The following is a 16,472-nucleotide window of genomic DNA, read 5'->3' as shown; positions in this document are numbered from 1 at the left end:
GTGTTATTGTATGAAGTGTGTAGTTATAATATGCAGGTATAATTATATGATTAATTTTTTGTTCAATTTATTTTTACTTTTTTCTTTATGATTTATTGACCTTCTTTATGTGTTTTGTATAATGTAAAAATATTTTCGTAAAATTATTTAGCTTCCTAATTATTTATACATATATATATATAGAAATTACATGTTTTCTTAATAATATTATTTTCTTTATGATAAATAATTAATAGTTATAAAAGGATAAAGGGTAAAAAATTAAACAGTTCATTTATGTGGTCATAAACCACTTTGCCAGTCATAAACTTTATTTGTCCAATATACATTGCATCTTTTCCGTCGTTTAGATTCCGTTGCGTTACCTATTTACTAATTGGGAGCAGTCTCATGGTTCACAGGGCGGCCTAGCGACATTGTTCCCTTTTATGTATTTTTTTTGTATTTTTTATGCCGCCGGCCAGTGTTACAAGCAAAGACATAAGAAATGTGTGCAATGTTCAAATAGACGCACAAAACGCGAACTCAAAATATGCTGAAGTAAGTAACAAACTAAAAACTTTAATATCCGAATATTTTGAAGAGCTCGCGCTCTGTGCTCGAGATAACTTTGTACAGTAAATTTTCACGTATAAAAATAATAAAGAACATCGCGTTGGCAGAATCATTTTCCGAACAAGCGTAAGGCCATTGGTAGGTAGTCGATCTTGGACGTCGAAGTGTTCACGCTGATGGTTTTTCTTCGGTGGCGGTGGCGGCGGAGGCTACCGAGGCGTTATCTTCGGGTGAGGGCTGGCAAGCAAGGGCTGGGAACCTCGCGTACAAAGCCGCACGGTATTTCGGGTGGCTATTAAGATAATTTAAACATTAATTTGTAAACTGTTTTAATTTAGATCATTAGATATAGTTTAGTTTATAGTAGTTATTGTGTTAACTTAGATATTCTATGTTTTTGTTATTTTTATCTGTTTTAAATATCATATATTGGATATATAAAATCGAATATTCATACCTGATACCGTATACAATAGGATTGTAGACAGCATTAGCCTTGGCGAAGACAGAGCCCCAGATAGTAGCGAGAGGAGTGATCGTGGCAGTTTCGAAGATACCAGCATAGTTGATGACAAGGTATGGAGTCCATGCCATGAACCACAGTGAGATGGTCATTAAAGCAACCTGTATTTAGAATGAAATTGAGTTATTGTTTTTAAATTTCAGTCATATTTTTTTAAATAAACATTTTCGTGTGATTGTACCTTAGCCAATTTGCATTCAGCGCTTGTGTTGGCCGCATCAGATGACCTGAGAGAAGCAACGTTCATTTTCTTGGCCTGTTCCCTCATCGCCTTCTCGTGAGCTGCTACCGCCTGGTATAACCATTGAAGTATTGAATTAATTGGCGTTCCGTTGCATTTGATTTCTTAACATGCAATATTTAAATTTATATTACTGTACCTGCACAATGAAGAAGTAGGAGTAGATGATGAGGAAGAGAGGCATGAAGTAGCAGAAAATGGAGTAGATTAAGATGTAGCTGCGGTTGAACCAGCTCTTGTCGAGGTAGTCAGTTCCACAGGCGGTCATGTTTCCCTCAGGTACATATCTTAAATAAGAAAATATACATTATTTATTTGAAGATTATTATATTAGACATTATAATATTTTATGATTTAATTCTTACCGGCCCCATCCGAACAGGGGCGCAACGGTCCATGCCAACGAGAAAATCCAGATTCCCAGCACTCGAAGCATAGCGCCATTGATTGTCATAGGTTTGGCGGCAATTCCTTTTACGATCACGTTGTAGCGGTCGAAAGCAATCATCGTCATGGTCCAGATGGAGGCGCATCCGAATAAGGATCCCGCACACGCATATAGCTGACACGCTAGTGGTCCTAGAATAATTGTAAATTATGTTTATTAAATGAATTCTTTTAGAAGTAAAGCTCAAGATATATTTTACTAAGTGAGATTGTCAATTTTCAATCAGCCAGGTATGAACTATTCGATTATTTCAGCTTATTGTCAAAATTTCTAAAACAAAACTTTACTTACCGAATACCCATGTCTCGTTGTAACTGTTGCACACCATAGGAGGTGACATTACACACATCATGAGGAAGTCCGAAAATGCTAAGTTAACGACGAGGATGTTTGATGGTGTTTTGAGGGTCTGGAAAATAATATCATAATTACAATTGTGTACAAATTAATAAATTATTCACGTACGTTTATAAATAATATCACTCTGTTTTAATCACCTTTGTGGTTGTGAAGATGTAGATGACCATTCCGTTGCCTGTGATGGAAACGAAGCCCAAAACCCCGATCACAAATCCGAGGAGGCCATGCCATAGCGGATTCATGGGTGGGAATTGGTACCTACAAATATTGTTTTTATTTAATGTGATATTTAGTCAGATGATCTTTGTTACTAAGTCTTGCATCAAGAAACAGTAAGTAAGAGTAGTTTTTGAATTGAAATTGAAGATGTTACCAGTGGGGGTCAATTAGATGCAGCATTTCTGGTAGGACTTTGTCGACGACAGTCTCATTGCTGCCGAAGGCTGCCATCTGACCGCCCCACGCCTGAAGAGCGGCCGCACCAGGGTCCAAGCTTGTGATTGCCATTGTGTTCCTAAAAGTATGTGCTTAAATCTGCAAAAAAGGTTGCACTTGTTAAAATAAAAAAAAAACGGTAAAATAGATATTTTATAAAAAAAAAATGTTTAAAAGAATTTTTGTTTTAGCACCAACATTTCGATTTAAAGTTTTGAATTTTTAAAACGATGGTGTTAAAACGACTTATTCTTTTATGACTCACTAAAAAAGGGAATAGAGTGGGTAGATCGCCCCGAGATGGTTAATACCAAAAATACTGAAGAAAATCGCTTCACGAACTACTCCAGTCTTTAGTTTGCTATAACCAATCTCTGGCGAGGATGCCAAGGCGTTGCGGAGGCTACTCGATCTTTCGGACGCTACACTTGTCTTTTATAATAAAAGAAGGAGGATTAAAATATCGTCATGAGGAAATCGATATTCATAATTAGATATAGATAATAGGGTGAATACATTACCTCCTAAGTGTCTAATACAGGGAGGGCGTTCTGGTATACCTATTCGCCTGTTGTTTTACTCATATTAGCAATCCCTACAATTGTTTTACAAGTAAAATATAATTGTTAAAAATTCGTGAAATATAATTGATTAAATTACGTATTTTTATACTCTTAACACATAAAATTAGCTGCTCGTCCCGTTTTCGTAAAATCGAAATTTAGAAAAAGTTAGCCATCCCATTTTCATAAAACCATTCTTAGTGAAGGTTTACGTTGCGAAAGTAGTAACTAGACAGTATTTCACGTCGGCCCATCGTCTAAGACTCTACAAGGCACAAATTCGGCCACACATGGAGTACTACTCTCACCTCTGGACGGGTGCTCCCCAGTACCAGCTCCTTCCATTCGACCGTATCCAACGTAGAGCGGCTCGAATTATCGACGATCAAGCCCTTTCCGATCTGCTTGATCCTTTGGCTTTGCGTAGAGATGTTGGATCGCTCTGCATCTGCTCTGAATTGTTCGGATTAATCCCGGCTGCTGAATTTCACCTTCGGACATCTCGCCAAAATTCAAAATATCACCCACACCACCTAGATGTCCGAAAATCCACAACAGCGCGATTTTTAAGACATTTTCTGCCTCGCACAACCACTCTGTGGAACCAGCTTTCGCCGGCGGTTTTTCCGAACCGATACGACTTGGGAACCTTCAAGAAAAGAGCGTACTCTTTCCTGAAAGGCCGGCAACGCACCTGCAAGCCCCCCGGTGTTGCAGATGTCCGTGGGCGGTGGTAGTCACTTTCCATCAGGCGAACCTCCTGCTCGTTTGCCACCTCTAACATAAAAAAAGTGCTATAGTTTCGGAGATCTTGTTGAGTGAGTGAGTGATTTGAGTCTGTGGTATTTCGCTTACATTAATATAAACAAAAAATGTTTTCTTTAAGGTAATTGTAATTTAACCTTTTTTATTGATGTCCAACACATCTCGTTAAATTTTATTTTATTTAACGAATCTTATGCTGACCTGTCGTCAACGTTTTTATCCAGCACACATACTGATAAAACTGACCTTTCTTTTATTTTGAAGTTTAGTTACAGACTTACCTATCCTGCGTAAAGATATACTTCAAATAAGATATGTAGCTAGCTTGTTATGTATTAAGAATAACGAGCGATCCATACAAACTTAACAATTTTATAATATAACTATACCTAGATATATTGATAAATGTAAATCTAGTTGTAGCTAATACTGAGATGTTGTTTTCGTATCGTATAATATAAATAATATTTAGATTTAATTTTTTATTATATATAATGTTCTACATAGTTCTAAAGAAAAATTAAAAATTCAAAGCAAATATGTTTTAGTACATCCCTGGACTTTCTTAAGTCGGCTAATATGGTTATGACACCACTAAGTATAAGTATATGGAAATATAAGTCTGTTAACAAGATTATAAACATCGGTAGGACAAATGTCGAGATTGCACAGTGACTCAAGTGGTAAGTTCTTAAAAAAATTGCGGATACAAATCTGTAAGCGTTTTAAAAAATTTAATCTGAAATTTTATAAGAGTAATCATTTTCCTTGCTTATGGATTGACAAATTGAATTCAGTTTTTAATTTTCGTATATGAAACCTTATATAAACTCCCACATTAGACCGGAGGAAAACAATTAAATATTTCATAGGGACTGTATACAGAACTCTATGTAATGAAGATAATTTGGGGTAAAAAAATAGTCATGTCTCCAATCCACGTGTTGCGGTGATGTGTTGTTGATGTTTTGAATAGTGATTTTGTAAGCTTAAGAGTAATATTAAATAAAAAAAATATTATTTTAAAAGTCATTATATAGTTTTTTTAAGATACCATAGTATTTATATAGTTTGTCTTGGTTTTATTTTCAATTAGACGTGTAGGTGTTGATTGCGTTTGCAGTGTTTTATTTCATGTCTTAAAAATGCCAACTAAATGAGTGGTTACTATGCTATTAAGGTCGAAAAATTTATCTCTTTTCGTCGAAAAACGTTATCTGTATTGTCAATAGTCAGAGCTTTGAATTTGTAAAAAAAGATGCTACTATTTTATTTGTTGATCTGAAATTCTTGTCTGCCATTTTCATAGATGTTTATATTATTTATAATAAGGAAAAAATTTAGAAATAAACATATAGTATGAGTTACTACGCACTGACTAATTTATTAAAATTAAAGTAAATCGATTTGTTTTGAATTGAATTTTAATTATTATTGATGTAAGAACAAATACCAAAATGCTCGCCAGCTCCCTAATAACAGACATTTGGGGTTTGGCTCTTTACTTTTAACTTTTTTCTTCTTTTGTTATCTATTCAATTTTAGTTTAACTTCTTTTCATTTTCAAAATCTATTATTTAAGTAGGCTGATTTTCTTAGCGTTTATTTAGTCATGATATACAACATAATAAATAGTTTATTTCATTTTTATTAGTCACATGTTTTTATTATTTTAGAAAAATATTTTACGTAAGATACTGTCCACTGATCTTTTAGTTTATTTACATAGATGTGTACGTCAATAGTGTTAAAAAATACGTTGTTTCGAACAAGCAACGTATATTCATCATTAATATAATTCATTTCTGTATTTAAGTATTCGGTATACGGCTACTATTTGGTAATACGCTGATTACCAAATAGTAGCCGAATATTCATTACAACTTTACCAATACCATACATACATATTTGTGTAATATTTATTTGAGTGTCGGTCTACAAAATAATCAAATAAATTAAAATTTTGTTAAGATTTTTTATAGGTTGATTTATTAGCAGTCAATTTTTGATCAAAAAAGTTCTTAAGATAAAATTAACACTAAAGAATACATTAACTATGTGATAATTTATATAGTTAATGTCAAACATACACACGACAAAATATAAAATAAACACAGTGACATGGTAATTTTTTTTAACAATTAATAGTGCCAAGTGGCAACATTTGATTTGTAAATGTCATTATTAAAAAGTAAATGTTTTAAATTGCTGAATACTGTTGTTGTTAATTGTATAATACAAATTTTGGTATCTAAATGAAAAGTTTTATTTCTAGAAGAGATGGATACTGAAGATATAGAATTAAGTGAAGATGAAGAAGAAATTACAGCTGAGACTGTTTTAAAAACTCTTCAAAATGCATGGCAAAATGAGCGTTTGTCTCCAGAAATACTGCCCCATCATAACGACATGGTCGAATGTATGTTAGGACAAATACAACATATGGAGCGAAATATTAATAAACTACCCAAAACTGATCTTCGCTCATGTATTCATAAAATGGAATTAAATAGAATTAAATATATTATTTGTAATTATCTTAAAACTAGGTTAAATAAAATAGAAAGTTACTGCATTGCCATAGTCAATGAGGAAAAGCAACGAATAGAGTCTGGAACGAATTATTTAACGCCTTCTGAATTTAGATACGCCCAAGAATATGTATTAAATATGGAGAACCATTTAAAAAATACTGTACTTGATCATGTTCCGGGGAATATGCAAACATTTGAATTCAATAAAATGGCTATTTATCCAAATTATCAATCTCATGTCTTCCTTAAGGCTAATGAAACGGTAAATGGTATTGTACTAGAAGACCTACTAGGTGACCAAGATGAAGAGATAGACTTAGAAGGTATGTAGAAAGCAACAATATCAGTTATTACTATTTCTAGATACTTCACACAAAACTTTCTTTTTTAGTATATAAAATTGTAGACTCCTCTATAATGTTATAATAATAAAGTCTCCCAAGGAATTGGTTAGTGAATTATCTTTGCTTGGATTCTCTCCAATTAAACACTTATCTTAAGACTTAATAAAATAAAGATTTTATCAAATATCTATTATGAGGAGTTTTACTCATATACTACTATAATGTAAGGAAATAATTTTACACTAGTCTTAATTAATTTTTTTTTTTAAATATTTGGTTAATAAAATTATCATTTATAACATATTTCTATGTATATCTATTATTACTTTATTTTTTTCAGAGGGTTCACAGCATATACTGCAATACAAACCGATTGCAGATTTAGTAAAAAATGGCAAAGTACAACTTGTATAATTTAGTATATAAAAAATAAAAATTGAATAAATTTGTTTTTTTTTTGTTTTAATTTACCTTTATTCTCTGTAATCTGTAAAATTAAGTAAAAACAAAATAGATGTGTACCGTTTTGAATAAAATTAAACAAACATATAAAAATAATATTTTTATTAAAACAATATACTTATTGTCATAGACATTTACAGTAACATAATCACACTTTCTTAATATATAAATTATGTAGAGTAAATATTCAAAATTCTTTTCTTTTTATATATATAGGGATAATAACATTTATGTATATCCTTTATATAAACATTGACTGTTTGCCTCAGCACTTTCGATCAGTTTTCAGATTTTCTAATGTATGTATTTCTGAATAATAGTTGAATATTTGTTTGTCACCAGGGTTGCCACATATTCACATCTAGCTGATTATGCTTGCTGTTTACAATTATGTCCAGACAAATATTTCTCCTAATTTGTGAAGCAGTTTTTATAAATATATTATTCTGCGCGTAATGCAATAGCATACAGCACTTGCAGAAGCAGACAATTATTAAATATTATATGTCTAGCTTTAAGAATCACATTTCTAGCTTTTAAGGCATAGTTTCCGGACTAAGGCAATGTTGAGTCTGTTCCTAATCTTTTATATAAAACCATCACTATTATAATTGTAAATGCATGTTGTATGCTTTCTTGTAAGTAGTAAAAAATAAATATAGATAGGTAGTTATTGTAAATACACTAAACAGGTAAAATTGTTTAAGTAATTCACTGACATTTTTATTAAGTACTTTGTATATGTATTTTGTGACGAATAACACATTATATTTGGTCCATTCTACATGTACTAATATAATATAAATAACTCACTAAATGTTTAATTGTAAACTTATCTTAATTAAGTAGTATAAATAAATATACAAAAATAGTGTGTTACATGTTTTTTAATAGAGAAGCTAATTTATATTACACATTAACATTTAAAAGCTTTGCAAAATGTTCCTATTTTTCTATATATTTTTGTATAAAAATATAGAATATGGTTATGGATTTATGTAGACAGTATGTGTAATGCCCAGATTGGAGTAAGCTCTGAATGGGAGAGAAGGCTATTTCCTAGCTGTAGAGCATTAACAGGCCACTACTGTATTTGTAATAGGACAGTTGTTTTATTTTCTAGGTAGGAAAATATTTTGCTTCAGTTCAATATAAGGTTTTTAAATTTTTTATGTCTAATATTATAAAACATTTTAAAAGGCACAATCAGAAATTAATTTTAACATTCAAATTACTCAGCTTAATTTAGTCACATTATTGCAAGCTTAAGTTTAACCGGTAAGGAGCATTCAGATGCTTAAGTGTTTTATAATTTACTTAGTTACAGAGGATGGTCATCAGCGTCAACATATTTTATATGTTGTAGATAAGCATTATGGGCCAATTCGCGTAAGCTCTGTTCAGAGGCCGAACCTAGCTGTTTAACCATCTGTAAAAAGTGTCCATCTTCATTTTGCAGCAATTCGTGAGGGTGACCACACTCTACTATCTGACCCGCCTCCATTACCTGTAAACAAAATAAAATAATTATAGTATTGCATTAACTTGTGCAATCATTTTTTACTAAGTTTTTATTTAAACAGAATTACGATTTTTACCAGTGAATTTAATATTGTTTACTCCTTTAAAGACATTCAAATGTTACCTACATCAGTTGTTAATTTCAAATGTTTATTGATTATATGAACCATCAAAGTTTAACTATTTCAATAAATAACCAAAACTCTGTTTTAAATATGTTACAAAGTTAAAAGACCATTAAATTGTTAATATATTCATTTCATTTAACAATTTTCAATGTATGTATAAAATAAATGGTATGGTAATTTTATTTTGCTGATTTTAACAGTAGTGTTAATATTACGAAAATAATTTACAAAAAAAGCCCAGACACGAAAGTCTGTAGAGATGAGGATCATACAAAAAATCACTTCAGACTGTCTCATGTCAAATACAGATTAGAGATCAAATGTCAATTCGTCAAATATAATCATCATCCATAATTTTATATCAGTAACATGAACTGATAACGATGTTTGTAATAGAATATAAGTACATACTGTGATGTATGTGAGAGATTCTATCATCCATATATTTATGAAATTTTTAACAAAATACATACAAAGGTCATCATATCATATATAACATCACATCATACTCATTTTTCAAAATCATAATATTCTTTATTGAAGTAGGTTCATAAATGCTTTTTTGACTAGTTCGGAACGTAGATTTTACCGAGAAGAACCGACAAGAAACTCAGTAGTTACTCTTTTCCACCATTTTAATTACAGAGTATGTCAATAAAGTACAATTAAATTTTTATATGTCCTGCCTAGGAATCAATAAATACTAATTCCACGCTTTTTTAACTTTAATATAATTTCATATTGAGTAATATGCCTTATTTACTAATATTTTTTTGACATGAGCTTTAAATTTTTAATACATTATACTAAGAAGGGTGAAAAATAATAATACGTCCAGAAATAGGACTTACTAGGATATTAAATACTTACAACAACACGGTCAGAGTCCGCGACGGTATGTAGGCGATGCGCTACTGTGACAACTGTGCATTCGGAGAAGTGTTTACGTATCGATTTTTGAATTAAGGCGTCCGTACTGTGAATAACAAAATTATAGAATGTAATGGTGTTATTGCGTGTTGAACGTATGTGGCTAGAAATGACCAAGATTTGGCAATTGTCTCTTCATACTGATTTCCATAAATGTGACGTAATAAATAAAATAAAAGAAAAACATCATAGCTTATATTTCCAGTTTTTTGCTCAACAGCATTACTATAGTTAAAAATAAGAATCTCTTTGTGTGCATGTCTATTCATTGATACAGTTTAATAATTTAATTGCTTATGCGTTTACTTGACGGTAGGCCTTTGTGCAAACCTGTCGGGATAGGACAACCCACTCATCGTATATTCTTCTGCCAAGCGGTATTATTTAGTATAACGACAAGCACAGGGGACATAACATCTCAGTTCCCAAGGCTGGTGGTGCATTGGCAATGTAAGCAATTGCTGAAGTTTCTCACGGCGCCAATGTCTATGTGCAGTGGAGACCACTTAAAATCAGGCGGCTGATCTGCTCGTCCGCCTACCAATACTATAAAATATGAATAAGGGAATACTATCTTTGATATAATTAAGTACCTAACACGTTATTTATCTGGGTAAATTTGACCGGTAATGACTAACATTCATTTTCATTCATAACAAAGATATTTTATTATTTGGTTAACTTGATTTAGTATTGAATGCTAAAGCGATAAAGCGCGTGATACGGGGCTCTGTCCATGACGCAGTACGCACTTGGGGTCGACGTTGGCGGTGGCCTCGTCGAGCACGAGCAGGCGGTTGCGCGCGAGCGCGGCGCGCGCGAGGCACAGCAGCTGGCGCTGGCCCGCGCTGAAGTTGGCGCCGCCCGCCTCCACCTCCGACGACAGGGACGTCACGCTCTGCTTCAGCTCCACCTGGGGGACGGTCGATTTGTTGTTAACCGATTACAAAAAAGAGGAGATTATATGGTTTACTAGTATGTTTATTTTTTTTTCGATTATTATAAAACGGCTAGACTTTAAATGATTTAAACTTTATAGGTCTTGGTATCAAATCTTGTGGCTGAAAAACATTTTTGCAAATCGGAATGAATGATTATTATGATGGTCATCAATATTTGCTTTTCAATTTTGTTTCGTTTCTCAATAACGATAACGTTTACACGTTTTGACTATAGGGGCTCGAAGCGGAGTGGTACTTTTGGGAAAATCCAGAAGCAACAAAGACCTTTCTTCATGTATATTTGTATCATAAATGATAAATCGTTCACTTAAACGTGGTTTTATAAGCTGTTAATTTAATATTAGATTGTCGCTAGATGTCACCAGCATCCCTCTGTCTGCAATATTTTCTTTGATGAAATTTGTCTAAGATTTAATTGCAATATTGGACCCACACATACCATAATAACGGGTGACGTTTAATTAAAGTTTCTAATACGCGCTCTATCCGTGACTTTGTGTATTTTATTATTGATCGCGTTAGTGCCATCCCTCTTAGACTCATATGAAACGTACAAACAGCAATAATCTAATGTCGTGGTTCAGATCCAACCAACCATGACATTTCTAATTGACCTCGTCAGGGTTTATTTTTAATTTAGTAGCATTATAGTGAGACTACTTTATAATATTTTTACCTGTTCCAAAGCTTTCCAAATATCAGCATCGGTATATTTGTCGAATGGATCCATATTGTATCGCAGGCTCGCTGAAAACAGCACTGGTTCTTGAGGAATAATGGAAATCTTGGCTCGTAGTTCCTACAAATGCAATACTTAGTCATATAAATAAATTAAAACACTTAATTTTCTGGTATATTCTCGCACTTGGCTGCCAGTTTCAATTAAATTTCTAATACAATTATTTTTTTAGTGATAAAAAGTAGTACTAATCCAATAATACTAGAATACTGTAATTCTCATTGAAATTGATATTATATTATTTAATATACGATAAAAGAGTGCATATAATTATATTTAAAAGTTAACTAAGGAAACGATTGTTATTTTATAACAATCATTATCGCAACTATTAAAATCGGACGGCAGTAGATAAACAGTGGAATAATTTCCATTTTGCAAATCTTACTCTTATAATTAGTACATTTTATTTAATAAAATTCTAGAATGAATTTTAAATTAATTCAAGTGCCTATATAAGAGTAGTCTATTTAAACACAAGACTCAATATTGTTTATAGTATGTTTACCTTGAGAGCTATTTCCCCAGTGTCGATATCGTCGATGTAAACATGCCCGTCGATCGGCGCTAAACGGAAGAGAGCTGATATTAACGACGATTTTCCTGCACCAGTTCGACCGACGACACCAACCTGATAAATAATTATTATTTCGTTACAAGCTTGTATAATTTTAACAATAAATTTATTTTCAAAATAATAAAAATATTATGTTACTGATATTTTTTTAGTTACACTCTGTATCCTAAAAATACGACTCCGAAGTCATAATAAAAGCCACACGCAACGACTGTAACTATAACAATAATTAATTATAGAAACTGTTATTTTCACTACGGAATAACGTAATTGCAACCAACCGTTTCGAAAATATTAATAAAAGGCAGATAAAAACTGAACCGTTATCATTATTCCTGTTAAAAAAAATAATGTTTTTTTGGAGTAGACCATTGAAGTTATATTTAAACATTTACGCACTTTACAATCTATACAAATCCATATAAAACTATGGAGGGTGTGAAGGAAGTCGCATTGTTAAAAAAGTAAAACAATAAAAAAAAACAAAGGGCATACATGCGTTCATTTTATTTTATTCATCGAATAAATAGGCGTAGTGGATTTTAATACTGTAACTAGAGACCTGCCGGGCAGTGTTAGTTATTATTGATTACAGTTCGGAGGATATTTTTTAATTAATCTTTATTATATTAAATCCAGAGTAATATGGGCAAGTTATCGTATCGTATCATTTAGTCGTCTCTTGAAAATATACGACGAAACGAATTTGCGCTGAATTCATTACAACAATTTAATTTGAAAATTTATATCAATTATATACATTTTCAAATTAAGTTTATTTTCAGTTTTAATCTAAAGAGGATTCATGTATTCTAAGAATGTTCATATAGAGATTACATTATATAAGCATGGAGATTAAAAATTTGATGGTTCTATCAAGCTGTCTGATTTTGATGACACTTATCAGTTAATATGTTGAATATTAGAATGTTTCTACAACGCGACTGTTGAGACATTCCTAGAGTTTTTTACGATATAATTTTATGCAATATCCCCTTTATTTACACAATGGTTTGGTTTACTCTCGAATGTCAAATTACTGATATCAGTGAGAGATATCGGCTTAAAACTATGTAAGTATGCAATGCAATGCTTATGCTTAAGTGCGTATTTATTATTGACAGTTATAAATCCAAAAACTTCCTTACCTTATATTAATTTTGAAAAATGTCTGTATTTAAACTTAAATATAAGGTATAAAACTTAACGTAAACTTCTGATATAACTCTTTATTGCTGTAAAGCAAAATACCTTATAAGAATATTTTGAAATCGAAAACAAAAATACGCAAATCATCAAGGCTTGGTTTTTCAAAAAGTGTCGCATTATAAATAAATTATGAAATGAAGTTAAAACTAACCGAATCTTTAAGCCGTGGAATATTTTGATTTATTTCTCACAATAAAATTACGAATCAAATAATTTTTTTATACTATTCTTATATACATTATTATAAACGTTATAAAATAAATTTCCCAACTGAATACATTCGTATTGAGCGCACTTCTCATTTTTATATTTAGAATCTATACATGTGCGAAGTCAGGGCGGATCGCTAGTTAGTAATATATGGATAAAACATATATTCAATTATGAAATTTGTAATAGAATCGTTTGTCCCCGAGTTAAATCCCCGACTCTTGAAATATATTTAAGCGAATAAAATTCATTAGGTACTGTAAGAATATTTCAAAAAGGAATGTCGGATTGCCATCCCCTTAGATTATGGGACTGAGAGAAAAGACATGTGTTCTAGCATACGCCTTCGGGAACGGCTGCAGTGATCAAAGTGGTTAAAAAGGTCAGAAGGTCATTATTATAATAGTTCTTCCATCAATTTAAAATCTATATTTAAAAAAAAATTATATGGATGAGTTTACCTTCCATCCACTTTCGATGACGATATTCAAATTCTTAAGCACTGGCTCCGCTTCCCTGTCGTATCGAAGATAGAGATCTTTGAATACGAGACGAGCGCGTTGAGGCCATTCCTTCGGTGGCGAAGGACCGTCTGTCTGCTCTTGAGGAAGCTTTGTAAACTGCAGGACTCGCTCCACACTCGTCATCTGAGATATCACTTCAGTGGTCTGCTTGATGCCGTACTGCACCATGTTTACTAATATGAGTCCTTGGCTGATAGCGAGGCCAACGTTACCGGATTTAGTCGTACCTAAAATGATAACATTCGAGCAACTGATTGCTTTTTAACTTTAAAAACTCAAAACTAGTAACGTTAAGGTTTATAGAGATATGCACAAGTGCGGTTTAGTAATTATTGATTATATATGTATATATATTACAATTGATTATATATTGATTATATATTATATATTTATTCTCCCGAAGTTTTTCAAACCGTCGACCAAGGTATGGCGATAGATAAGGGACGGAGATTCGGTACGATTCACTGGGTCACCTCGTTGTTGTAATATAAAAAAAATAGTAAAAATGAATTAGTTTCTTTTTAAAATGGTCATTGACCTTAAATTGCAACTAAATAATTGAAATGATAAAATAATGATATTACCGTCATCTAGCAGTAAGAACGTGTAGGCGACTATCACGACATACAATGCTGAGATAAGACTCAACCATATCGAGAATGCCGTGTTTGTTATGAGGGTCAAGTACCTGGAACAGACAATATTTTTTATTAACTTCGCAAAAATAAAAGATTTCTTTGTGTATTAAATACTTTTTAACGATCATAACAAATATATCTCATTAGGGTTGAATATAAGCTTTATATTTATTACGTAACATTTTAAAGGAAACATATATAAATAAATATATTTTTAAAATGGGAGGGGGGTTGGTCTTTTTTTATTATTTACGGGTCAAAAACTAATAAAAATCGTCTTATATAATAAATTAATGGCCCCATACGAAGTAGTTTACTTTACCAAGAAATTTAAGAAATGTTAAAAAAGAAAACTTAGGGTATACCAGGCCGCGGTGTGTACGTCCTGCTTGTCGTCGAATTGCGCGCGCAGCAAGTCCTGCGCCCCGCACGCGCGCACCGTGCCCAGCCCCGCCATGGTGGCCGACACGTGCGAGAATACCGGACTGCGCGACACGCCCTCGATCCTTAACAACATGAGTGCTCGTGTAACGTTATATGTTGAGCATATCGATCGCGACACAAATCAACGATTGTCGGCTTGCTGATTTTTAACAGACATCATCATGTTCATAGTAATCACTTTACTAGAGCGTAACTTGTTTCTAGTTAGGCTAAATAGTTCGGCTTCAAAATTTAAACCCGTTCTACATATTACAAACTGATTTAGACGGGACAATTTACCTCTAGAGGTTAATAAAACAAAAAAGTGATACAGAAATCGATCTGAATCGTTTCTGTATGTAGTAACAGGGTTATCTTGCTGCGAGCATGTTCAAGCCGTTATCAGGAGTATTCATATTTAAAACGAGATTTTGAAACTTGTTTTAATGAGAAAACACAATATTGAGTTGGGGATTTACTATAATTAAATAGTGCAAATATTATAAGTGTGCCGCTGTGAGTAATTCTTCGCAGACAACGGCTAATGCACTGTGATTGTGAAACTGTAAATACATATCAATAGAGAGTATAAAATTTTAAAGATAACAAAATCTTATTGACAATAATAATACTTTTCAAACAACATACGGCCTATTCCAATGGAAGTAGGAAAAAAGATAAACAAACCTTAGATTTACGTATTTCATGCGATTTGCTAATTACTCAGCTATGTTGTACACTATAAAGGGTTAATGATTAATGTATTCTTATTGACAATACAACACTATTGCACTTAACCACTTATTTCCACTTTAATTTTACTTCCAAAATTCCGACAACAATTTCGTCGACGTTCAAAACGCCATGTTTTCGCAAATCCATAGTTAATATCATAGATTAATCAAGCTCTCGTTTATTTGGCTTTTTTTCTGTTATGGTTGGAATATAGTATAGGTATTGATAATCTTCACTAACCTTTTAATAGCCTGTGCTGTGGACAGGTAAATTATAGTCCATAGATACATGAAAATACCACAGAAGAGTGTCGTGAGCAGCATATAAGGATTAACAATGGCAACCATTACTAATATCCCGAACATCACCATGAACACCTATATAAAAAAAACATTATACATATAATATAATAATTAAAAAGCTCCGTAATAGTTAAATGGTATGATGTCCCAATTTCGATCACAATTATGTCAGCTATTCCCAAGACTAGACTAGACTAACCACCTGCGTGCGCAAAAACCACTTTCTATTCCTTTTCTCTGCCAATTTTCTGACTACAGTGCAGGGCAATAACTACTAAGAATTACTCGACAGAAAAATCCAATAACTTTTTAGGCCTGAAACGGGAACCCAGGGGCTCGGGTTA

At 32.4% G+C, this 16,472-nt stretch overlaps 3 protein-coding genes across 4 annotated transcripts in view; 1 reads left to right on the top strand and 2 right to left on the bottom strand.

The window, feature by feature from the left end:
- Positions 1-273: 273 nt before the first annotated feature.
- Positions 274-3,021, bottom strand: LOC113392739 (opsin-1-like). Of its 2 annotated transcripts, none has more exons than XM_026629293.2 (9): positions 2,874-3,021; positions 2,501-2,661; positions 2,265-2,385; positions 2,059-2,176; positions 1,685-1,898; positions 1,459-1,606; positions 1,260-1,370; positions 1,013-1,179; positions 274-847 (listed from the first exon to the last, which is right to left on the bottom strand). In XM_026629293.2, the coding sequence occupies exons 2-9, from the start codon at positions 2,632-2,634 to the stop codon at positions 724-726; spliced, it is 1,137 nt and encodes a 378-aa protein (XP_026485078.1). In that variant the 5' UTR covers positions 2,635-2,661; positions 2,874-3,021; the 3' UTR covers positions 274-723. The 2 variants fall into 2 exon arrangements, with proteins under 2 accessions (XP_026485078.1, XP_026485077.1); XM_026629292.2 differs by having other exon boundaries at positions 2,828-2,988.
- A 3,053-nt stretch (positions 3,022-6,074) lies between these two features.
- On the top strand, positions 6,075-7,219 carry LOC113392539 (DNA replication complex GINS protein SLD5). The gene is made up of 2 exons (XM_026629028.2): positions 6,075-6,747; positions 7,109-7,219. Exons 1-2 carry the CDS (start codon positions 6,171-6,173, stop codon positions 7,180-7,182), a joined length of 651 nt encoding a protein of 216 aa, XP_026484813.1. The 5' UTR covers positions 6,075-6,170; the 3' UTR covers positions 7,183-7,219.
- A 98-nt stretch (positions 7,220-7,317) lies between these two features.
- LOC113392785 (ATP-binding cassette sub-family C member 4-like) overlaps positions 7,318-16,472 on the bottom strand; it is a 45,845-nt gene continuing 36,690 nt past the window's right edge. Inside the window, exons 16-24 of the mRNA XM_026629374.2 lie at positions 16,067-16,203; positions 15,034-15,174; positions 14,615-14,718; positions 13,968-14,257; positions 12,019-12,141; positions 11,448-11,570; positions 10,562-10,722; positions 9,750-9,855; positions 7,318-8,737 (exon numbers count right to left, since the gene is read on the bottom strand). Coding sequence (XP_026485159.2) covers positions 8,552-8,737; positions 9,750-9,855; positions 10,562-10,722; positions 11,448-11,570; positions 12,019-12,141; positions 13,968-14,257; positions 14,615-14,718; positions 15,034-15,174; positions 16,067-16,203 — 1,371 coding nt within the window. The 3' untranslated portion in view covers positions 7,318-8,551. The remainder of the gene's footprint in view (positions 8,738-9,749; positions 9,856-10,561; positions 10,723-11,447; positions 11,571-12,018; positions 12,142-13,967; positions 14,258-14,614; positions 14,719-15,033; positions 15,175-16,066; positions 16,204-16,472) is intronic.

The sequence above is a fragment of the Vanessa tameamea genome, chromosome 5 (assembly GCF_037043105.1).
Source record: "Vanessa tameamea isolate UH-Manoa-2023 chromosome 5, ilVanTame1 primary haplotype, whole genome shotgun sequence".
Classification (NCBI taxonomy): domain Eukaryota; kingdom Metazoa; phylum Arthropoda; class Insecta; order Lepidoptera; family Nymphalidae; genus Vanessa; species Vanessa tameamea.
Note: the sequence above shows the minus strand (reverse complement) of the source record. Positions and strands in the feature narration are given on the sequence as shown.

Excerpts from the sequence above, each read along its gene's own strand:
- LOC113392739 (XM_026629293.2), bottom strand. The coding sequence starts at position 2,634 with ATGGCAATCACAAGCTTGGACCCTGGTGCGGCCGCTCTTCAGGCGTGG. Across the intron at positions 1,607-1,684 it reads CCCCTGTTCGGATGGGGCCG|ATATGTACCTGAGGGAAACA; the intron begins GTAAGAATTAAA and ends TTCTTATTTAAG. Across the intron at positions 848-1,012 it reads CCTATTGTATACGGTATCAG|CCACCCGAAATACCGTGCGG; the intron begins GTATGAATATTC and ends TTATCTTAATAG.
- LOC113392539 (XM_026629028.2), top strand. The coding sequence starts at position 6,171 with ATGGATACTGAAGATATAGAATTAAGTGAAGATGAAGAAGAAATTACA. Across the intron at positions 6,748-7,108 it reads TGAAGAGATAGACTTAGAAG|AGGGTTCACAGCATATACTG; the intron begins GTATGTAGAAAG and ends TATTTTTTTCAG.